General features: G+C 40.6%; 1 protein-coding gene across 2 annotated transcripts in view; it reads left to right on the forward strand.

The window, feature by feature from the left end:
- LRMDA (leucine rich melanocyte differentiation associated) overlaps positions 1–24592 on the forward strand; it is a 734571-nt gene that overhangs the window by 400753 nt on the left and 309226 nt on the right. For both annotated transcript variants that reach the window (XM_033148675.1, XM_033148676.1), the window contains exon 5: positions 16164–16290. In XM_033148675.1, coding sequence (XP_033004566.1) covers positions 16164–16290 — 127 coding nt within the window. The remainder of the gene's footprint in view (positions 1–16163; positions 16291–24592) is intronic.

Genomic DNA, 24592 nt, shown 5'->3' on the forward strand with positions numbered 1-24592 from the left:
TTATTGTGAACTGTATGTTCATGCTTTCAGCATAAAAAAGTGTTAGAAACCTGAAAGGAGGCTTATCCAGAGAACACATTACGTGGAAGCCATGAGATGGTTTGCTGTGGGTTTTTAGCAGTGCTGCAGTAATCTGGACAGACCTCCCAACCTGATCTGTAGTGGCTATTTCAAGTTGAGCGCTTCAGTCTCTTTCCAAAATAGATTCAGAACTGTCTTTAGTCTAGATACTTCTAATGTGCCAACTTCTGAATTGTACATAAATGTGCCATCTTGGCTTTTGCTAAGTGGCCTAGTTTGAATAAAATATTTCCCCATTGCCTTAACCCCAAACTGGAAGGCACGTTGGCTGTCCTGCGTACAGAGAGCCCAATAGTGGTGTCGCCATGTAAATTTATGAGACATTTTCACCACAGAATTGCTTAAAAATGAATGATATCGCTACAGTTTACTGTTTTTCACTTTAAGTACATTTTTCTGACAATATGCCTCCTATTAATCATTTAAGCAAAAGTAGTTCCTTAAAGGAGCTATTCAGAGGCAAGAATCCATGGTTCATTTAATGCTGTCTGGGGGGGGGGGGAGTCTTGTTGAGTGACATTCTCTGTGGTTATGTGATGTAATATTTATAATATGTCACACAGCTATACATCAAAACAATCATGGCTGTTGTTGCATTTCCATGCAAAATGTTGATTTTTTTTAAAGGGTCAAGATAGTTTTAGCTCATATTAAGGCAAACCATCATGCCAAAACCAGGAGGAGAATCTTACTTTGAAAAGGTTAATTGAAATAGGTTTTAAAGTGAATATTATTCCGATTTGCATCACATTACTGCAGTGGAACTGAAGTGAATCTCTTATCACTTTCTTTTCTCCTGTAGAACTAGCATTGAATGTTCTTCATTACTGCAGATGTAGTATTAGTTTCCCCATAAGATATATATTGCACCTGCCAAAAAAAATAACAAGATTTAAAGACCAAAGATGAAACTAATGAAAACAGGTTCTATAATATGTGACTAAGGGGCAATTCATTGAACCTACCTTTTCACACACTTATCTCAAAAGCTCTTATCTCTCCTTTCCAAGCACCCCTGGAGAAATAGGGACAGAGAGGCAGGCCCCCTGCTTCCCACCCAAACCTGTGAAACCTGTAGGATCTGGTGTCAACTGTTGGCATTAAGATATTATTTCTACAATCATTGCTTCTATAAGAACAGCTGCCAGATTGTGAAGCTCCCATATTTCACTGCTTTTAACTGGACTACATTTTGGCCCATACTAAAGTGTACACAGGCTAATGTTTAATCCAGTCACCTTCATAGATTCCTAAGCAAGCTGCATAAACACAATAATATATTTATTTCACAGCAAAAAAAGGGAGTGAATTATTAAGGTGGAATTAAGAGGCTATTCATCTGTAATAGTGCTGCTTGCTGAACAGGAAGCAGGACTTATTTCCTTTGAGTAAAGGTTTTGGAAAGACCTTGGTTGTGGAGATGGGGATAGATAGATAGATAGATAGATAGATAGATAGATAGATAGATAGATAGATAGATGATAGAGATAAATGCAGTCCAGAACCACAGTTTTAACTCCACATTTAGCCACTTGCAAAAAAAAAAGCAGTGCTGAAGTGCCTTAGCATGGAAGCAACCTGAGTGTTACCTGAGCAGCAATAAATAGGATCATCTTAAAAGATGGTCCTGGTTGCGGGCAGGCCCTCAACCCAGTTCCCCCCCTCCCTGGTGTGGGTGGAGTAATACCCTCACGCCAGGGTGGCATCATTTGGCCAATCATTTTGAATGGGGTGATTGTGAGGGGGTATAAAGGCGGCAGCACGACGTGTGCCAAGCACCTGCTTTGCACTGCTGAACACCCGCCCACCTGCCATTTAATTTAGGTGTCCTCTGGCCTTGCTTTAGACTTCGGTTGGTCACCTGTCTTGGGACAGGGGGCAGGTAGGAATTTTTTTCATTTGGCAGATTGGTCATTTGGTTTTCGCCTACCTCTTAGCAATCGTCACAACTTTGTAAGGTTTGGCAGTTAGGCCTTGGCTTATTGATGTGTGGGGGAGGGGAGGTCGGCCATCTCCTGCCCCTCCATTGTCCAAGAGTATTCCGTTAAAGGAATCCAGGGATCCTGGATCCTGTCTGAATTCCGATTGAGGGGCTAGGGCTATGCCAGGCCTCTGGGAACGCCGAGGAGAGCTGTAGGTGGGTTCCCCCAATGTGGTTCCCTCTTTTGGTGGTTTACCCTTACTGACTTCCTGCAAAGGGGGCAGGAGTACGATATAGTCTTTTGCCAGTGCCTAAGCCAATACCGCTCACATTTGCTGTAATCGATAAAGTTGTGGCTTAAATTTTGCCCATTAACCTTAAACCAAAATTCTGTCAGTGTGAATTTCTTTATTCTAACAGGGGGGCTGGCTTGGGGGCCTTGACACGCAATCACTTTTGCTCTGGTCTTCACATGTGAATCTTTGTTTCTAGCAGTTGTTTGAGCCACATGGCATTGGCAAGCAAACTCTAGAAGTGTTCAACACTTTACACAAAACAAACTTAAAGGGCTTTTTAGTGTCTTGCCCCAAGGTGGCAGAAATAGAAATCCAAAATGTTTTCGTGTTAAATACACCAATACCCCAGTAAAATTATATCCTAGCCATTCCTGTACTTTTTTAGTTCTCACCTATCCCTGCAAAATATGCATTATAGTGAAAAAGTAGAGAATAAATGGTTGTCTAAATCTCGTTGTGAACATTTTAAAAAAACATATCTCAGACTTTAATAATTTTGAATGAAATCTAGGAACAAAACAAAAATGTTGAACAAGAATGGATCATACTGTATTGTGTGTTTGTGTGTGTATATAAATATAAATAACATTATTTTGCAAACTTTCTCCCATTGTACTCAAGGCAATTTGCAATATAAATTAACGGCTTCCAGTCTAAGAGGCACATTACAAATGGAAAGTGGTTCAGGGAGTAAAATATGATGCCTCTGTTAGAAATTAAATATGCATTTGAAAAGACAGCAACATAACAGCTCTGGATTTTTGTGAAATTAATAAATATATCATATTCAATTAATTTATTTTTTGTGTGATTAATAATGCACATGAGTTATTAGTATTAATTATGAATAATCAGTTATCGTTTCCTACCAAGTATTATTGTGTAGAAACGACTGCCTGCTTCTTCTTCTTTTTGTTTTAAAACTTTATTCATAATCAAAACATAGTGTGATGTGATATGCTAGTAGAGAAACATTCCAGTATTGGGAAAAAGTAATGTGACTAGCAAAGCAGCATAAATGGGAAATAACCTCAGCTTCAGTCTCTGCTTTGAAGATCTCCAGAAAGCACAGGCCGTGACCTAGAGATCAAAGTCACAGAGAGTCAACACAATAATTGCTGGTTAGTTGTCTTGTACCAGCAGTACTCGTTCTGTCTTGGGGGGTCTATTGTTTGTGGTTAAAACACGAACCATGCTATTATTGGATTGTGAAAAATTGTCTTGGTCAGAATATATCGAAGTTTAAATATAGATGGCCTTATTTGTCTTTTAATCAGTAAGATACAAAGTGCCCAAAGCCCAAACACAGTTTTAGAGTTTGTTGTCCCCTTGAAAACCCAGATATGCATGGGATCCACCCAATACTTTATTCAGTTCTGTTCTGTCCTGCTTTTTCTGGGCTGCTCTGATTTCTTCATGTTACATTAATAGTCATTGCTTCTTTCCCTGTGTAATTTCCCCACCACCCCTGACAATTGCAGTACAGCCTAAACTCAAACATTTAGTCCATATACCTGATGGCAATCATATAGAGAGAGGGGTGGGGTGGGGTGGGGGCTCATTTAACACTTAATTTTAATATAAACATTTTATATTAAATGAACAACATGAGCCAAATTTAGACAACATGAGAAGTGATATACTTCGGCTGGTTTTGTCTGGAACGTGGCGGCAGGAAGAGCTGGGAAGCAGCACTGCAGGAACTTTGAGCAGGACACACATTAAACCATAGGTTGATTTAAACTGTGGTTTAATGTGACATGCAAAGGAGATCACCATGGCAGCGGGGATCCAAGCAGCCCAGGTCCAGGCACCTGGGTACACTGTGACAGCTGGGGCCTCAGACTCTTAGCTTTTATATTTCTTATTTATTTATTTATTTATTTATTTATTTATTTATTTATTCTTAAGTGAGTCGATTGGAAATTTTTGCAGGAAGAGAACAAAATGTGGAGGCAGCTCTAATGCTTCAGCCCTTGTCAGGCAGCACTGTTGCTAAGGGTAGAAGGTAAAGGTAAAGAGACCCCTGACCATTAAGTCCAGTCGCAGACGACTCTGGGGTTGTGGTGCTCATCTTGCTTTATTGGCTGAGGAAGCCAGCGTACAGCTTACGGGTCATGTGGCCAGCATGACTAAGCCACTTCTGGCAAAACCAGAGCAGCACATGGAAACGCCGTTTACCTTCCCGCCAGAGCGGTACCTATTTATCTACTTGCACTTTGACATGCTTTCAAACTGCTAGGTTGGCAGGAGCAGGGACTGAGCAACGGGAGCTCACCCTGTTCCGTGCGTTGCTCTGGTTCGCCAAAGTGGGTTAGTCATGCTGGCTACTTAACCTGGAAGCTGTACGTCGGCTCCCTCGGCCAATAAAGCGAGATGAGCGCCGCAACCTGAGTCATCCGCAACTGGACCTAATGGTCAGGGGTACCTTTACCTTTACCTTACTCTATTGGAAGTACTCTTCCTACTGAGAAAAAAAATGGTGATATTGCAGTCCTCTGTGATTTTGCATATCCCCTACACATCCACTGCTGGTCTGCTCATCAGAAGCACTCAGAAGCTCCACACCTCTGACCATGGAGGCAGAACATTGTGACTAGTAGCCTTGTTTTGAAAGCTTTCTTGAGAGGATGCGGAGGGGATAGCTTGCTGAAAAGCAGTTTATTCATGTTTATTTTGTGGTGTCCCTTAGTTAATATAACTTAGTTAATAGAATATATTAATATACTAAAGGATTAGCTTTTCTCCTATGTATAGACGAGAAGCTTATTCATTAACTGGCATGTTTTGGGTTGCTTACAGGCATGTTGGCATTAAGTGCTTTTATCAGATCACTTTCTTGACTTGTTAATTCTCATAAATCCCTGAACATGGTTTGTTCTGCAATAGAAATGGGTTGGGGGGAGAAACTAAAAAAGCAGTTTCTACTGAATTTTGCCTAGAGCAAAACTTGAAGGAAATGTGTCTAATAGAATTTTATTCTGCTTTATCTTCGAAAGAAATCAAAGTTTTTAATAATCATAAAGTTAATAGCATAAAACCCATAAAATATTCAAAAACAATTGAAAGAGAAAAGAAAATAGTACTGGATAATAAAACAATTCAAATAGGAAATCAGAGTAAGAGAAAAAGGAGAAGAAACAAACCTCCATTTTCAGCAGCACAGTTCCAGCAACACAGTGGCCCAGTCAACACTTAATGCTAAACGCAACTATGGATAAGCATGAACATGCAGGGAGTGGTGGCTTGTGCCCATTGAAACTGGTCACTTGTTGCCATTTACTTCCTGCAAGCTTCACCTGAGGCCCTTCTTTGTGTGTCTCCTCCACAAGTGGTCCAGAGGGTGGCTACATGAGAACAGGCCTTTTCTGTGGTGGCTCCCCTCTTGTGGAATGCTCTCCCCAGGGAGGCTCACTTGGCGCCTGCTCAAAGTGTTTCTCTATAACCAGGTCTTCAGCTGATTAACATTCAGTGGCCTTTTAAATGTGTTTGTGGAAGGGGGTTATTGGTTTGCTTTTCCTTTTGTTTTAATAGTTATGCATTTTGTGTTGTCACTTTGTATTTATATGTTGTAAACCGCTATGTGGTCTTTGGATCAAGGGGACATACAAATTTAATAAATAATATTATAATATGCTGTTCATTTAACTAATAATCATCAATTCTTTATTTTTCTCCACCAATCTGGTTTCCCCCCATCTATTATTAGATTTCTAAAACTTTGCAAATCTAATCCTAGCTACAGACAATAAATGCAGAATTAGATTTTGAATATTTTGAAGCTTACTATATTTAACAAAATTTAATAAAGCATAATAAACTGAAATTCTGCCAATCCTGTGCACCTATTTGAAAATATACACACCTTAAATGCCTTGTCAGATTAGCACCGAAACTACAAAAAACAGTTTCATCTGTACTGAATACTTAACAAATTGGTGAATGAATTGTTAATCTCTATTGTCATCTCCAGTTATTTAGTGTTGAAATAACATTAAACCTTGATGTGTTTCTTCCTCATTTTCTGCTGCAGATGTTTTGTACTTCTTTCCAGTGGCTTTGTGCACTACCTAATGTTACCACCCCATACCATATTAAGCTGTTTAAAATCCATGCCCTGGACAATGAAGAGATAATATGGAAGATTCTAGCTAAAAGAGCATGCATAAAAGAACATGCATTTTTTCAAACTGTAAGATTTCATCACGACAACCCGGAAATTAACTATCATGTTCAGATTCAAGATCCACCATTAAAACAACAACAACACATGTACATTAAAACAGAGGGAGAACACAATTCACTCTAAATCACAGCAAGAGCAGCATATCACTCCCAGTTAAACTCCTGCTGTGCTCTAAAAGTCTTCTGAAAACGGTTGGTCTTTAGCTGTCACCTGAAGAATGGGACAGTCAGATCTGAACCGAGAGAGAGCTCCATAGATGTGGTGCTGCCTTGCTATTTGTAGTGTGCACCCCCCCCCCCCCCCGGATCATATTCAGTGAGGGTACCACAAGCAGGACTTCCCTCACAGATCTCAAAACTCAAAAGATGCTGCTTCAAGTATACTTGGGTCCTAAACCATTCAGGACTCATGTGCTAGTGCAACACACCAGTTCCACACAGTAGCTCCACACAGAACACAATCCAGCCAGGGCATTATTTGAGCATGGACTACTGTAGCCAGGTTATCCAGGTAGAGGAATGGACAGAGCTGGGCAATTCTTGCCACTGAGGCTGCATGGGGCTTCAATGACAGAGCAAAATCTAGAAATACCCCCCAACTGTGCACCTACCCCTTAGGGGAAGTGCTACCCTGTGCAGAACAGGCTGCCTATCTACTTCTCAGACCTGAGAACTACCTATTGACAGAACCTCCATCTTGCCAGGATTCAGCTTCAGTTTATTCACTTTCATCCTGCTGATCACTGCTACCAGGCACTGGTCCTGTACTTGCACAGCCTGCCCTGATTCAGATGGGTTAACGTGAGAGCGCTTGGTAGTGTAAGACAGGCCCTTGTCTCAACCAGTAGGATGAGTGAATCCGTTTCCTGCTGAAATTTGCTAAACTTCTCAAAATTCAGCCCCTCCAAATTTCCTGTGAAATTTTGCTGCAGATAAAAATTACTGCATGGCAAACTTGGTGACAGCTAAAGGAAGTATGGAACTTCCTGTAAACAAAAGAAAGAAAGAAAGAAAGAAAGAAAGAAAGAAAGAAAGAAAGAAAGAAAGAAAGGTGCTTTTCTTACCAAAATTTAATTTTGCTCAAATTTTCTCAGATGTGGAATGTGCTCTCCCATTGCCAACCCATTTAAGGTATGAAGTTTCAGCACCTGGCTTATAAAAGTTATAAATATTTTGTGCAAGCAAAATCCTTGAAGATTGGCTCAAAGGTGAAAGAGAACCCTAACATTTGAACCTGGACCTAGCAATTCCAACACTAAGTCATTTTAAAATGTATATCTGTTAACGGTATTACTTCACAATGATGCATCTGTGTGTACATACGCACAAACACACATGCACACCCCCAAGTACTCTAGAGTCAATGTCTTAGAAGTAGCTGAATGTTTCACATGCCACTGCAGCCATTTTGTAGAGCTGGCAATAAAGGGGAGCCTGTCACTGAGATATCCAAATCTGGAGAGAGAGAGAGAGAGAGAGAGAGAGAGAGAGAGAGAGAGAGAGAGAGATGATGCCAATGTTGTGCCTCTGTTACTGACATCTAACCTTCCCCTGACCTGCTGCAGAACAAAACTTCTTGAATTGTCTGGACTCTGTGCATAGCCAATTTTCTAAGGACATTGTAGACTAGAAGAGAGGTTCACAGGCAGAGATAAATGAGTCTTTAAAGACCTTCCTGGGATATCTGTTTTTCCTCTCGCCAGAGCTCATTGCTTTCCTTCAACCACGATGGCAGATAATGACCTTTCCCACATCTACAAAGAACGGGTCAGTTTAATAACACCAGTCTCAGGAATTCTGAAGGGGGGTTCAAAGTTATGTTTAAAAATGCAGATCCACCCACCTCCTCAGCCAAAATAAAACATTCTTCTTTTACACTGAATGCAAAATTTAGAAGCATTCTTTCTGATTAAGCAGTGGTCCCTTAACTAGCAATTTTATAAGCTGAAAGCAGTTGCAATATGTCATGCAATTTATAGATCCCTGTGCCTGCCATAAAGTGTTTTATGATGGCTGCATTCTGTGTTATTAGTAGCTGTCTCTTTCTGCAGCCATTGCCGTTTGATAATAGTCTTAAAACACCCAAAATTACTTACCTGCAAGCAACATTCTAGATAGTGTCTGTTGACAGTTTGAATAAGTTTAGTGCCCTTTTGTTGTACTTTACCTTCAAAACAAACTGATTGAACCATCAATAGCTCCTTGGAAGCTGACAGAGGCCTATCATCTGGTTTAACCCTCTGATAGCAGGTTATCTTTGGGAGTTAACCTCCTTGCATTGTTAACTTGAATGTTTTATGTACTATGCAACTTTAGGATACTGCTGTGATAACCTTAGTAACTAAGTCATACATCACAGTAAAGAGTTCTGGAGCGACAAATAACCCTGGATTAAATTTACAAGGCTTGAATTTATATTATAAGGGCACGTGTTCATTCTGGGGCTTTAGGTATCTTTTTTTCTATATTTTCTAGTAAAGCAGGGTTGTGTTTAGACTGGTACTCCATCTTCAAATATTGCTTATTTAAATTCCTTTTTAATGTTGAAATATAATGTCATTCTTACATAGGTATAGTTATCCCCGGATATTGTCTGTGGCTAAATTGGCCATACACATATATCAGGCTCATTCAAATGTAACATTCCCAACTTCATTAAACCATGGTTTATGAACATACAGAGCTACCTTATACTTGTTGTTGTTGTTGTTCAGTCATTCAGTCGTGTCCGACTCTTCGTGACCCCATGGACCAGAGCACACCAGGCACGCCTATCCTTCACTGCCTCTCGCAGTTTGGCCAAACTCATGTTAGTAGCTTCGAGAACACTGTCCAACCATCTCATCCTCTGTTGTCCCCTTCTCCTTGTGCCCTCCATCTTTCCCAACATTAGGGTCTTTTCTAGGGAGTCTTCTCTTCTCATGAGGTGGCCAAAGTACTGGAGCCTCAACTTCAGGATCTGTCCTTCTAGTGAGCACTCAGGGCTGATTTCTTTGAGAATGGATAGGTTTGATTTTCTTGCAGTCTGTGGGGCTCTCAAGAGTCTCCTCCAGCACCATAATTCAAAAGCATCAATTCTTCGGCGATCAGCCTTCTTTATGGTCCAGCTCTCACTTCCATACATTACTACTGGGAAAACCATAGCTTTAACTATATGGACCTTTTCCTGCAAGACAATGACTCCTATACAACCTTGCAGGTGGCAAAGTTTCTAAACTCTGTCATATCTCAAAAAAGGTGCTGTGGCCAACTACACGACCACTAATACTTTTGTTTTCTGCTCCCTGGTTGCAATTTTAAAACTTGTATTTGTGCTGTGGTTTGTTTCCCTATGACTCCAGGGTCTATGGTTTGCTGTAACTTTATGTCATATATTCCATATTTTATGTTTTTATGGGCTTATAGCCGCAATAAATTTGAATTTGAATTATATGGACCTTTGTCGGCAAGGTGATGTCTTTGCTTTTTAAGATGCTGTCTAGGTTTGTCATTGCTTTTCTCCCAAGAAGCAGGTGTCTTCTAATTTTGGGACTGCTGTCACCATCTGCAGTGATCATGGAACCCAAGAAAGTGAAATCTCTCACTGCCTCCATTTCTTCCCCTTCTATTTGCCAGGAGGTGATGGGACCAGTGGCCATGATCTTAGTTTTTTTGATGTTGAGCTTCAGACCTTATACTAAAGCACACCAATGATCCGTATTGCTCAGTATTGTCCCTGCACTGACTGGCAGTGGTTCTCTAGGGTTTCAAGGAGGGGACATTCTCAGCCCTACCTGGAGATGCAGGTGTTGTAAGAAATTACCAGGGAATTGAACCTGAGACCTCATGCATGAAAAGCAGGTGCTGTATCACTGAGACAACTCGTGTTCAGAGGCTGGAACAATTGTCAGGCCTGTTTGCTCCTCCTCTCCCCTCTCCTTGCAAGGCAACTTCAGCGTGGAGTTTTCTGCCTCCTTTGCAGGGCACTTTAAAATTTCGTTGTAAATTTCATGGGTATGGGTGTTGAGCTTACCTTATCATAGTGAGGTGGCTGTGGGTGTTCTCTGCATTTTTATTTCTAGTGCTTGTTGGCGGTGGTGGGGAGTCTCTGGCAATTTGGAGGCCCTAGTTTGGCATTTAAGATATTTTCTCTAAAGCTACACCCAGCTCCCCACACCTGACATCCTATGCCATTAAATACATGGCTACAGGAAGCACCAGGAGCCTCAACATTCACTCCTGATGGTTTAATGGCAAGCAGGGTTTGCTGTCACTACTGATTAGCTGGAAATGACCCAAAAAAGTGAAAACACCAGCACCAATAAAACGAAAGCAAGCGTAAGAGACATACATAGCAAGCCAGCCACTACCCACCAAACCCTTACAAACAAACAAGCAATCTGCCATCTTTCGAAAAACTGTTGTACTGTAATAGAAAGTTACTGACTCACACTTGTGTGCATGAAAGGGTTAACCTGAGCAGATTGGGCATGACTTCCAGAGGGCACCATGTTGGCTATCCTTGGTCTACAGCAGCCTTTCTCAACCTTGGGTTCCCAGATATTATTGAACTAACAGCTCCCATCATCCCTGACCTCTGGCCATGCTGGCTAGGAATGATGGGAGTTGTAGTCTGACAGCATCTGGGGACGCAAGGTTGAGAAACGCTGTTCTACAGCATATATAGTTCATCAGAGAGTGCTTAATGGGGTGTGTGTGTGTGTCCGTCCATCTGTCCCTATTTCTCTCTGATGAAAGGAATCTGAGTGGCAAGGATTTAATCTGACTGTTCTTCAAAATGGCATCATTATTGTGATGTTTCAGCACTGATGACAGGGTAGCTTTTAATGCCTGCTGCAGATTGCCTTTTATAGTTCATCATCCTCTGCTATACAACATCTGCACTGCGAAGATGATGGGGGAAGGAAGATTTCTGTCATATGATCCATATGGCTCTCATCTCGCTCCCCCCCCCATTCCCCATGAGGGGGGAGCTGCATGTTCCCTTTCTTTGAGGAACGAATTCTAGAAACGTTAAACAGAAAGGGGTGTGTGGAAACCCCTTTCTGCCGAGACCATTTGGCTACAAATTTAGGCTTTCTTAGATGGAGGCTATGCAAGACTGACGTTTAGGGCTTCAGTCCAAAACTGGCAGGGAGATGAGACAGCACTGCTCGAGTCTGTTGTCATTTTTGTGGCCGCCTGCTTCTTGATGGCATCTTTCACTTGATCATGAAACATTTGCTGATTTTCTAATAGTGATGTTTTCTGCACCTGAATATTAATCTTTTTTCACCCTGCACTTAGATGGGTGTTTTTACTCCACTTGAGCTTTGCTCTTGACATATTGTTTCCTTCTGTTCATGTCTTTGTTTGAAAGAGCCCCTTGTCCTCTGAGCTTTTCTGCCAGTAATACAAGATGGAAGTATTCTCTTCCACTGAAAGATAAGGGCCGTCAGAGGCTCACAGGGGGTTGAAAGGGCAGCCAGGGAAGTTGGAGATGTGTTTGAGAATATTTCATTATCCCCAGACATCCAGCTACTCTTAACAAATTGTCTAGCTTTGAACATGTTATGCTTCCTAAAGAGGGCTCTCAATTTTTAGTACCATTACTCTTGGTTGTGGGTTTGCATTCAGTTTGTTGATGGATTTTAACACATAGCACTAAGCATATTCCATTTCGTTAAGATTTTACAAGCCTCAGACAAAGCAAGGTGTGGCCTTTGTCTCTCTCTTTTGTTTTGTCTTGTTGTTGAAAGAATAATTCATAAAAGCACGGCTACCATCGCTTCTGCAACTGGTGGCAAACTAGTCTCAACTAGTCTGTGCCTTAAAAAAAAAAGGAAAGGGATTTTATTACTTTTCCATACAGCTTATTCCATTGAGTTCAGACATATAAATGGCAGTCCTTTATATTTTGAACCTGAACATTTCCCGTATAATTTGGACATGTGAGGTTGCCTCTTCGACAAGCCACAGGGCCTCAGTCTGATTACTAAAACGATGGTCTATATAAACTTGGCATTTGTGGGAAATATTATTAATCACCTTTCTGTTTCCTGCCAGGAAAGGATCTGGCGCTTCCTCTCTCCGTCTCCACTAAGTCTGTTTCATATCTGGGTGACTGGCTGTAAATAGCAAGTACTTGAGATGAGTTGATATTATCACCTTCCTGGGATTTTTTTCAAACATTGATTCATGCCATGCTGTGCCATGCTTTTTCAGCTTTTTGTGAATAAAGCTGTGTGGGTGGGTGTCTGGCTAGCCAAGCTCCAGCTTTTTTGCCAAAATGTTAGAGGAAGCTGGAGGGAAAAAAGCAATTTTGAATCTACTGCGTTCCCTGTGGCAAGGCAGTTATTTTCTCTCATCTTATGAACCTTAACTTTGATTCGGTTGTGCCTCACATAAAAACCTAGGATGTGTGAACCTCCGCTGAAAACTGTTGCCACTCTCTTTACCTTTCCTGAGATATCCTTCAAATGTTTTGCCCAAACTTTGACTTCTGTCATCCTGCAAACTGCTTTGTATCATGAGCATCCTTCTCTGGTGCAGGGAATTTTGCTGTGCCATAAACTCCTTTGCTTTCCTCTTCGTTTTCCAGAGAATGAGCCTCTAGATTCTTTTCTCAAAAATGGATGGGAACCCTACCCTGCCAGGAGGAGAATATTTCCATTAGTCATGTGAGAATGTCTGTGAGAAGCTTCCTGTGACGGACAGCAGAGCCAGACTGGAAATTCCACCAGAGTGCTGGAGCCTCTCTCTGATTGGCTACATAGACAGCCAGTCAGAGAGGGGAGTGGAGACAGAACTTTGGGAGGGAATATAAAAAGAGCAGTTTCTGAGGGAGAGAGTTGATTTGAGTTGTTAGACAGGATTGAGTTTGACAGGTGAAATGAGAGGTGGAGATTAGGGTAGGATTTGACTGAGGGGTGAACTGGTTCTGATTTGAGTTGAACTACTGGCAGTCTCCTTCTAGCCAGGAGGGGAGAGTTCTAGGTAAAGATGACTCCCAAACAGTAAAAAGGGTTGAGGTGATCCTCTGTGTGTGTTATACTATTTGGAAATACCTCAGGATTGGGATTGCTAAGAGAGAGGGTAACTGATGAAAAGTGCCCCTCGCTCTTGAACCAAAGTATTAAGCTGTGAAGGAAGCTGTGCTGTGTCAAAATTATTTAACTGTAATGCCTGTCACAACTAAGTAAAGGACTGAGAGTGAAGTAACAGAAAACCGAGTTAAGCATTTTAACACCTATTCTACAAACCTGAACATCTCTCTGAAGTGTACCAACTGATTTTTAGCAACTGAAGTTTTAAGAAAAGCTGTGCATATACCACTGTGTTTAAGCCTGTGGCATCTTTATATTTATTTTAAGTAATAAGTCAGCTTATACCTGAAAGAACGCATTTCCAGACCCAACTTTGTTTCACAAACCTCTTCTTTTTGTAAATAAAACTTTTTATTGTTTGATCAACTCCTGCCTGAGACTTGAAATCACTAACATTTCTCTCACACAAGATAGCTTGCGGTAAATTGTAGAAATTTGTTTAATGGGCATGCTGTGAGGTGGGTCCACTATATTTAATTGGGGAGAGTGGCTAGTGGGGTGAAAAACCACTAGGGTTGCTTTCTATCTTGTACCAAATCTCAGTGAAAAAAATTATCTAGGAGCTAAAAAGAAGAAGAAGAAGTAAAACTGATATTGTACCCATTTAAAGTTATATCACATCCTCATTTGTCGTAATTTGAATGCACAAATTTATCATGCATGAATAAAAATGCTAGATTCTTCAGGATATTCTAGTATGTTAAATCAGACAAACAGAGCAACAGAGAGCAAATATTTTTTAAAAATAGAATTGTACATTTTAAAGGAACAAGCATCATCCAGCCACCTACAGATCAGCACGTGTTCACACACACCACCCAGGCTTATGCACTGTAGAAAAAATCAGATTTTCCATGGACCCAGTGATGTATTTTAGCTCCCAGTCACACTTGTCAATAGGTAGATTGCAGGATCTGTTTTGCCCTTTTTTTGAGGAGATGACATGATTGGTTACAGCAATGGTAAAAAGAGACTTGGGTCAAAGCTGAACAAATATGGGTGGGCATCTATGTTAGGGTTTATTCTATGGCTGTGATGGTATTTAAAAAAACCAAAAAACCACAGTACCACCATTGCATCAGTGCCATGTTGACCAGCAGATATGATCTGAGAACTGAGCTGAATATTTCAGGCTTTCCCCCAAATTAGTGAGGAGGAAGCCTTGACAGCACATTGTGACCAGTTGCAAAGCTCTATGCCAATTAAGTAACTTGCATTTGTTCCACAGTGGGAGCAGGATTTTGTCTGGTTTCACTTTTTTCATTTTCCTAAACTAAAGAACTTGCTTATCTTGCTTGTTCAAAAGTGGCTGTACTTTGAAATAATTCCCCTTGAATATGGTTGGCCAAAACTGGGTACAGCATTCTCATTGTGGCCCCGCTTCTGTCATATATAAGCCTATCAGTGTTAACCAATACCAGCTAAGTGTTCCTCAGGTAACGCAGCATGTTGGTAGCTTATAGCTATTGGCATTGCTCCAACATTACTCTGAACATTCATAGAGAGGGAATGCCCATTGTCCCTGCCCCTTATATGCATTTAACATGTCTGAAAGAGCCTTGGTACATGCAAAATGAAAATAGGTTCCATACATGCAAGATGCAGAGTCCTGAAATAAGATACAGTCTATAGACTCAAACCTTTTCTATTGTTTTGCTAGAGTTTGAATACTGATATGAATCACAAAAAGACAGAACTGAAGTGCATAATTGTAGAAAACAGCTGATATGTTGGAGAAATAGTTCTTGAAGCTGTAGGGTTATTTTATGTCCTTTGAATTGAGACTATTGTGTCATAGGAGGAGAAGCTCAGTTCAGTATACATGCAAAACTGAATATATCGAAGTCACACTTTCTAAACCAATATGCAAACTGAAACACAGCGATCCTCCAAAATTTGCACGTGTCTGAATTTTGTGATGCAGTTCTCCAGCCAAAAACACTGTTTACAAAAATGCATCTGGTAGTGGAAAGTGTGCATAAACATGCAGATAGTAGTGAAAATAACACATGAATTAATTATATTAGGGGAAATTGCTTGCAAAATGGGTACATTATTCAAAACATTACATAAAATTGTGTTTATTGGGAGAAATTCATACTAAAATGCTGATGAATTTCCATTAGGATTTGAAACAAAATAAAAAATAATAATAAAATTCCTTCCAGTACTGTACTACCTTAGAGACCAACTAAGTTTGTTATTGGTATGAGCTTTCATGTGGTTTGTTTTTGTTTTGTTTTTTTGCTTTTGTGGTTGTTGTTATTCCTTTGTATTTGTTTCTGTGAAATGTTTTTAAATTCGTTGTGAAATTGTTAAATTTATATCTAAATAAAGAATAAAAAAGGAAGGATTTTTTTTCATTTTATATTTTGTTTTGACTATGGCAGACCAACATGGCTACCTGTAACTGCATTAGGATTTGGTTATTATTGTTATTGTTATTTTGCAAATTGCTGCAAAATATGGAGAGCTGAATTTAAGAATGGAAAAATGAGAAACAGAGAGAAATGAAATGGGCAAATCCTTCCATTCCTAGTCATAGGTCAATGGAAATTCTTAACCTAAAGGGTTGTTTGTTTGTTTTTAAAACAGGTATTTTGTTCTGCACAAATTAACCAACTTGAGGTTTCTGGATTCTCGGAAAGTTGGCAGAAGTGAACGTGAGGAAGCCATTTTGAGGGGTGCTTTTATGAAAGTGGTGAAGCCTGTGGATACAAAGGTAAGTGACTGAATGAAGGCTGTAGGAATGTTTATTGATCTTAACATTTCAGATCTAGAATCTTACTGCTGAAGCAATTTTTAGTAAGCCAGCTCTACGCTTTTTGCAGAATATACTCCTGGATGTCAGGTAACTGATATTAGGTGGCAGTCAAAACATGAACATTTCTTAAGTTTGCTTTTTAAGCCTTGTCACTGCACTTGTGAGAGAGTGTCCTGCTTAGTAACTTAAAGAATTGAAGCATGTCAGCAAGCATTTGGTATGTTACGTGCAGAGACAATTTTTGTGACATATGTACTGTGGCATTTGTTCTGTACAGCAATGAAGGCCTCAGTTTTCTTCTCTTTTGTTTGTGTCTATCTTATTGTGCTTGGTGACCTTTAATTTATTAACCTTTAATCTATGAAGTAATTTGACAGAGTGGTCATATTCACTGGGAAAGTCTCGCATATAAACAAATGTGATACTTAAGGATGGGTGCAGAGAAGTGTGGGTTGAATTTTGCTCCTACAGTGGAGCTTTCCCACCCCGTCCTTCCACACCCCTCAATTCCATTATTGGGAGCTGGGAATACAACAGGAGATAGAAATTTGGGAGGAGGCACCATGGACCAGTGGAATTGCCTTTCTCATCACACGGAGCACTTTTGGATCCAACTTAGTGTGTACACATCACCAGCTTAAAGTACAATGTGGCTCTTTTTTTCCAAATTCGGATTGGTTTGGGGAAAACCACATTAAACTATCCTGTTGTTTCATATGAAACAACAGGATAGTTATGGATGGCAGCTAAGCTCATCTGTGCCCTGCTTCCCAAACCAGTGGTGGGAATCTTGGATTTCAACAGGGCTTGTGCAGAAGATAACCTTGGGGAGAAGACTCCAAGTTTGATAATATTGTGGTGAGCTGATGGTGGAGAAAGAATTACTCAGTTGGGGATTTTATAGTCAAGCTTTCTGCATCAGTGGCTCTCAAACTGGGCAAAGTGAGTGTTGTTTACTCTGAAAAAAACAACAACAGCACACATTATCCATGTACATCAGTGCATTACCACACAATCTGCATAGATCGGTATTTTTGCTCTTGGAATTATTAGCTATCTAAAACTCAGTCATGGGTTTCATCTAGCAACTTCTTACATACTAGTTTATTTTATAATATATGTGGCAAAAAATATTGCAGATATCCAATTATCCTAAAGAGCAATATAGCAGTTGCAGAAGTAAACTGCATTTGGGGGCATAGAAGTGTAGCTAGATACATTTGTTATCGGCTGTATGTTTGCACTAGAAAACAAATTAATTCAGAGCTGTTCATTTTATAACTATTAAAGTTTTAACAGTTCTTATTTGGAGATTGGTTTGACACATTGTTTACTAGAGCCTTTAGCTATTTCAACTCTTACAATGCAATCTGTAATATATGAAAGAATTTACTTTGAAGCTCTTATGAAAGGCTTCCTCCTTTGCTAAATCCTGTAAAATGCAACAGTTGAACACATAAAAAACCTTATGTTTATTCTGTCATCTGTTTGTAATCGTTCTCATACTATATTACTCTTTATAAATATATCCATATTTTACTTTAATGCTGCTGGTAGTTATATTATTTGAAATAGACATGTGTCTTGGCCCAATCAAAAAAAATTTCAGAAATGTGCTTTTATTTAGCTATAATTCTGCATTGTTCAGTTATCTATCCATTATCTTAACCAAGGTGTTTCAATTCATGAAGATAGTATCACGTCTTGATGCTTTGTTCTAGTAATTCAGTTCCATGTCCCAAGCTGTATAATTTTTGAATTAGTTATCCGCTAAATCTTATTCTAAAACATATACTTATTTCCCCAATCCTTTTAGTGCAAGGTACAAATTTAACATTGAGATAGGCCTTTCTAAAATTGCTTGCTACAGAATTACTAGGTCTTACCTAGCATAATATATTCCCTTCTATAAACATGTTGGATGTCATGAGCAAATGCTTCTTGGTGTGCAGTAGAATTATTATTATTATACTTTATTATATGTTACCCATATATTGGTTTATCCTAAGGAACAATAGAGGGGATTGGAATCTATGAAAATGAATTTGGTGCACAACATCTGTATGTACAAATGCTCAGGCATACATTTTAAACTCTTTACACAATGAAGTTTTAATTGTGCAAACACTCACTGAAAAGGTGGCTTTTGCGAAGCATGAGCAATATTAAGTCTTATAATCTGCTATAAGTCATGTGCCCTACCAGTATTTGATGCTATACCAAAGGTTCCATATCAAAGTCTGCTTTAACCAAGGTATCTTCTGTCCCTGTTGTATGAGCCACATGTGATCTAAGTATCACCATCTGGGCAGCTCATCACAGCATCACTTGACTTAGTCTGCTTCTCTCCAAGCCCATGCTTGTAGTCTGCTCAGCACCATAGCTAAAGACAGTGCTTTTTTTCTTTCTAGAAAACAGGTCCCAGAACTGTGTTCCAGCGCATTCCACCGGAAAAAGCTCAGATAGGAAGGGAAGAAGGGGGTCAGTGGATGAGATTCTGGCTCACAGTTCACATTCTTAACCTCCATAGCACCCCGCCTCCCTCAGCCTCTGTTCTTGGCCAATGCCCGTTCCTGAGCTTACAAGAGCTTCTGTCCTTGGCTGAGTGTCTTGAACAGAAAGCGCTGGTGGGACTTTGGCTCAAGCATAAAGTGCCACCATCCCACTGTCCTCATTGACAGGCGCAGCCCTAACCCAGCCCAACATAATGCTTCTGCCTGTCTATGGAACCATTGGTCAATGGCGGCACAACTCACTATCTTAGAGGTGGGGCCTTTGGTCTCACCTTGAGGCACATTGATTCTCGGGAGATGTCACTCAGAGGTTTAGGGTGGGGTTGTCTGATTAGTTGCAGGAAGAAGCACAGGAAGGGAAGGGAAGGGAAGGGAAGGGAAGGGAAGGGAAGGGAAGGGAAGGGAAGGGAAGGGAGGGACAGAGCTGCATCACCGGGTCTGTCTTTGCCTAGGAAGCAGCACCACAGAACCAGCTCAAGTAACCCTTAATGATAGAGATTACCAGAAGAAATAATAGAGTAACATGCAGTGGGATTTTTCTAGAAAAAGATGCTTTATAAATGAACAACTGCTGCCGCACAATGAATGGAATCTCCTAATCATAATACCATTGTGTGTGTACCTGCTCTGTGCCTTCATGTGATGGTAAAATGACTGGAGTTTATGCACATTGCTAATTGAATTCACATTAACCACAGCATATATAAATCTCTGTATGTATGTATGTATGTACGCACGCACGCACATACATACATACATACATATTTTACACACACCAATGAGGGGTGATGCACACTACAGTCACCAAAGGGAAATGAATGTTGTTGAAAATATTAGGTGATATGACATGGAATTACTTTCCTTTGAATTGTGCTACTCCCATCAGACCTTTTTTCCCCAGAGAGAAATCTAAATGTGAGGTTAACTTTCTTCCATAATGATAAACTGGAAATAAACAGCTTATTCAGCAGAAGGAAACAATGGACGATAGGGTGGGGGTGGGTGGCAGAGAAAGTTCCATGGGAATTGCTTTCATCTCATGCTTGACATAAAAATCTTTAGAGAGCAAGTTACCCTTCTGAAAACAACACATGAAATGAGACTCAAGGCAGGATATTTTCATCCAGCTAGCTTATGTTTACTCAAATGCACAAGGAGCTAGCAATCACCAATCTTCGTGAAATCATAAATATTTAATTTTGTCTAACTCCCTGCCTTCCTCTAGTTTTTTTTATTTTTCGCAACAGAATGCTGCTTTCTTCTGCTTTGCTTCATTTCATCTTTTGTTGCTTAAAGTCTGTTTGTGATGGGACTGTCGTTACAGGGAAGATACAGTCATTCATTAGAAAACAGCTTAACATTGCGACGCTCTGTTCTGTCTCGCCATGTAAAGCGATCTGAACTTCATTACCCAGTGATGTTTATATTTAGAGATGTCAAAATATTGAATGTAGTCTCATGCTTGATTTTTTTTGAAATAAAAATCTTGTAAGCCTGGCTGGGCAAGGGGCATCGTGCCAGACAAGGAAGCTTCATTTAATGACCAAACCATGACCTCATTTTGCTGGCGTAAGTGTAGATCAAAGTGGAAGATGCCTGTCCAGTGCAAAGCATGTTGCTGGGCTTGACAGCTCTTCACATCAAAATGACAGCTCAAGAATACGACAGCCAAAATTGCTTAATTATGTCCCAGCCTTGTAATTATTCATCCCTACTCCTGCAAAGAGCACAGTTGTCATTTCTTTGACATAATTATTTAGAGCTGTGCCCTTATTCTGTTCAAATCTTGTACAGTAATACCGGAAGGACTTGGATGTTCAGCTGCAGGGTGGGCGTGGAGACAGAGAACAGAGAGAGCATCTATTTTGTTTTATTTTTCTGTGGAGTTCTCAAAAGAGGTAAAGCATGGGCTTAGCACCCGTGTACAAAAAGCTTCAAGAAAATATTGGATTTTCCTCTTGTATACTGAAGGCAAAGGGGCTTTTACATGTTCAGGAGAATTATGAATTTATCAAATCACCATTAACATGATTATATTTCTCCCATGAGAGGAAAAACTGCAGCTTAGTACTAGAGCACACTGGGAAATTCTCCAGTTTTGGTGCAGTCCCTGGCAACTCCAGCTGAGAGAGATTCTTGTTCAAAACCCTAGAGAGCTGTCAGTCAGTGCAGACATTAGTGAGCTAGATAGACCACTGTTCTGACTCAAAGGGTTAAAGCATGCAGTCATATAAAATTGGGCCCCAGGCATACATAATGTGCTCTGGATTGCATTCTGTGTTTATAGTAGTAACACTGCTACTACAGAGAAGCTCTTCTAATGTGGAAACTAATATAACTGTGGCCTACTTCTCACACGTCAGGGGCAAAGCACTTCAGAACTGCTGGTGGTAGCTCCCATGATGGAATGCTCCATCCTCTCACAGAAAAAACGGTTCCTGTCTATCGCTATACATGTGCTAGCATATCTGAGAGATGGCTGACCTTGTATGCTTCCTCCCTCCCACTGCCATCCAGTTTTCTGTGTGCATGAAGTTTGGACGTGGGAAAGAATATTCCATCATGTGATGAAATCACACTACTGCACCGCAAACAGTTTTATTTGGAGGTGAAATTTGCTTCCATACCGGAAGCAAATGAATACAAATGAACGGGGGGGGGGGGGAATGAGGGGTTGAGAGAAGAGGAATAAATACATAAATAATTGTGGTTATGTTCAACTCTCCTTCTCCTCAATGTACCCCTGCTGATAGCACAGGTGATTCTGAGCATCAGAATTGCCTCCGTCATTGTCATGTGGCAAGTACTGACTGTACCATGAGGAAAAGCAAGATTGGCTATTAAAGGATGAATTGTGTATGGGCTTTGACTTGTGGGGGTGGGGAGTTTGTTAAGTAGACCGTCGAGACCCCCAGCAATTGTAAAGCTTTCAAGTCCGCTGTGTAAGATAGGGGGGATTCTAGAACTACTCCTCTAGAAGTTAAGTCTCTGCCTTAGTACATATGCACATTTGCATTTATTATTGCTCTTGGGCACCATTTCATATGTTTCACCTGCTGAGGTATATTTTGAACTCTTGATAACCTATTTGGTTATTATTATTATTATTATTAATAATAATAATAATTGTCCTCTTGGCTTTTAAATGGATGAAGGGTGGTCTCTTGCAGAGTAAACCAATAGATTTTCCTGTTCTCACTTTGCTAATCACAAATTTATCTGGTGAAACAGCACTCCCCACCCCAACATTTCACAGGTGAAAATACACACAGGATTGCATGATGTGCTTCTCCTCCCTATATTACATGCTGTAGAGTGTCAGTCTGGGATAGGTCCACCCAGTCTGTAGGCAAACTGAAACAGAAAAAGGACTTGCAATGTCAGGAGTTAAGATTTCTCAAATGTTTCCTTATGTTACAGACACTATTACTTTATTATGTGATGCAGGTAACTCACAACTTATGCACATTTAGCTTGTGTGCATTCAGCAATGCGCTTGGCATATATGTGTGTGTGTGTGTGTGTGTGTGTGTGTGTGTATATATATATGGGGCGGGTGTTTGGGGGGGGCAGAACTTTGCCAATCCCGCCAGCCATTGAACCCAATATATTTTGACTGTACTCTGTTTTGGCTCAAAGCACTATCCCTGAAACTTAAGCCGGCATAAGTTGAGAGCTGCCTATATTATTAATATTTTGAGCTGCTTTTAAAATTCACGCACAAGACAATATTCCAATGGATTCACTGGAGGCAAAATGATAGGCTTCTGTTCCGCAATTTCATCCTTGTTGATTCAGCGAGTGTATTAAAATTTCCACTTGTGCAATTGGGCTTCCTTGTGTTTTCACATAACATAAAAGTGAGGGCATTCGAAAGCGGGTGGGCCTCACTTGTGGTTTAGGGAAACCCACAAGAAAGTCCAAACTAGTGTAGAAAAACAAAACACTCTTCCTGTCTCTACTGCAGATTCCGGTATTGCTCATAATAGTTTTCCAATAATCTTTTATATTTTATAAGTATTCCACCACAAAAATTCTGTAACGTAATGATGATAAAGGCAGCAGAAGACGTTTGAAATGATCCCTGTGAAATCCAGGGAACTTGGTTTGGAAAACAATTACCACATTTTCGCCCTTTGCTTTTATTTCACATGAATGGGCCACAAAAAGGGATGGGGGAGAAGTATTAAAGAGTATGCTGCGCTTTATTGCTTTTAATTCTGGCTGATTCATTTGGGGCACTGTAGCAAAAATGTGTTAAACAGAAGGACTCTTTCTTCTAAGCAGCAATCAGTTTATGGGCCTAAGAACATTAAAAGAAAACTTAATATACAGTTCTGAACCCTAAGATAAATATATACATTTTTCCAACTCTTTATGTCCTTTGTTACTGATATACATCTTGGAAGTTTGACTTCTGAGTATGAGCCTTCTGGTTTTTATCAGTGCCACTTAAATTAGGTATCAGGACACTTAAAGCAAAACTGGTATACAAAAGGAAAAGAGAACAGCTGGTATCCTTCCTGGGTTTTCTGTCTTTCCAGCTATTTTTCACCAGCAGTGCCATGGCTGCTGGCATATATGGATGGGGGAGAATAGTGTATGATAGGTGGGAATGATGGTATGGATAGTTCAGCACAATTGCAGTAGTTGCAGCCAGCCAATATCTATGATTCCCATGGTCTTAGTTGGAAGTGTACCCCAAAATGACTCTGGCAAAGCTCTGTTTGGTTAAGGTAGAGGGGGGAGTATTATAGAGAATGATCTTCAGTTCACAGGAGCAGGTCCCTTAGATTTTCAGCCCAGTGACAAAGACTTGAGTTGGAAACTTTTATAGATGCTGGGGAGCATTCTCTTGCTTTTTCTGGCCTATTGGTTTAAAAAGGCATCTTTGACAGGGGTGGTTTTTCTCCTTACTCGTTCCTCCTTTGACTACACTGCTGCTAGAAATAAATAAATAATACAGCGGCATGGGCCATTAGGCTGAAATCATGATTTAATTTGTGCTGGAGCTCAGCACAGCTTCACTATGGTCCAAAATCTGTCTGTATTTAGAAGGTCTTTTTAAAATGCTTTAAATTCACCTTTATAGATGCTGCTGCTTTCGAACATTTAGACCAGGGGTTCTACAGACCACTAGTGGTCCACGGCATGTCTGTAAAAATACAGTTGAAAACCATGCAGCATCTAGTGCAGTACATTGTAATTGCTATGACAGAAAAATTATGAAGTAGTCCTAGGGTTGCCATATGTCTGGACATGTAGGTTTGGGAGTGCAAAAAGCTGTGCCCTTACCTGACACCACCTCTCCAGGTCCCAGGTCCCCTGTGCCAGGAAGACTGGCGTCTCTGGCAACGCAATACAGTGGTACCTCTGGTTACGAATTTAATTCGTTCCGGAAGTCCGTCCTGAAGCTGAAACCGTTCTCATCCTGAGGCGCGCATTCACTAATGGGGCCTCCCGCTGAGCGAGCACGCCTCCAGTGTGCTATTTCCATTTGCATCCTGGGGCAAAGTTCTCAACCAGGAGCAGCTACTTCCAGGTTAGCGGAGCTCGTAACCAGAAGCGTTCGTAACCGGAGGTACCACTGTACCAGGGTTGCGCCAGAATCGCAAGAGCCCTTACACTGCCTTCTCAAATTTAGGCAGGCTTTGGGAAGGTGGCAGGGGAGGTGCTCCTAGTCCATGGGCAAAGATGGGGCCCAGAAGGGGCCCAGAGCAAAGCTTGGGTGGCTTAAGGTGGTTCTG

Source organism: Lacerta agilis, chromosome 5 (assembly GCF_009819535.1).
Source record: "Lacerta agilis isolate rLacAgi1 chromosome 5, rLacAgi1.pri, whole genome shotgun sequence".
NCBI lineage: Eukaryota > Metazoa > Chordata > Lepidosauria > Squamata > Lacertidae > Lacerta > Lacerta agilis.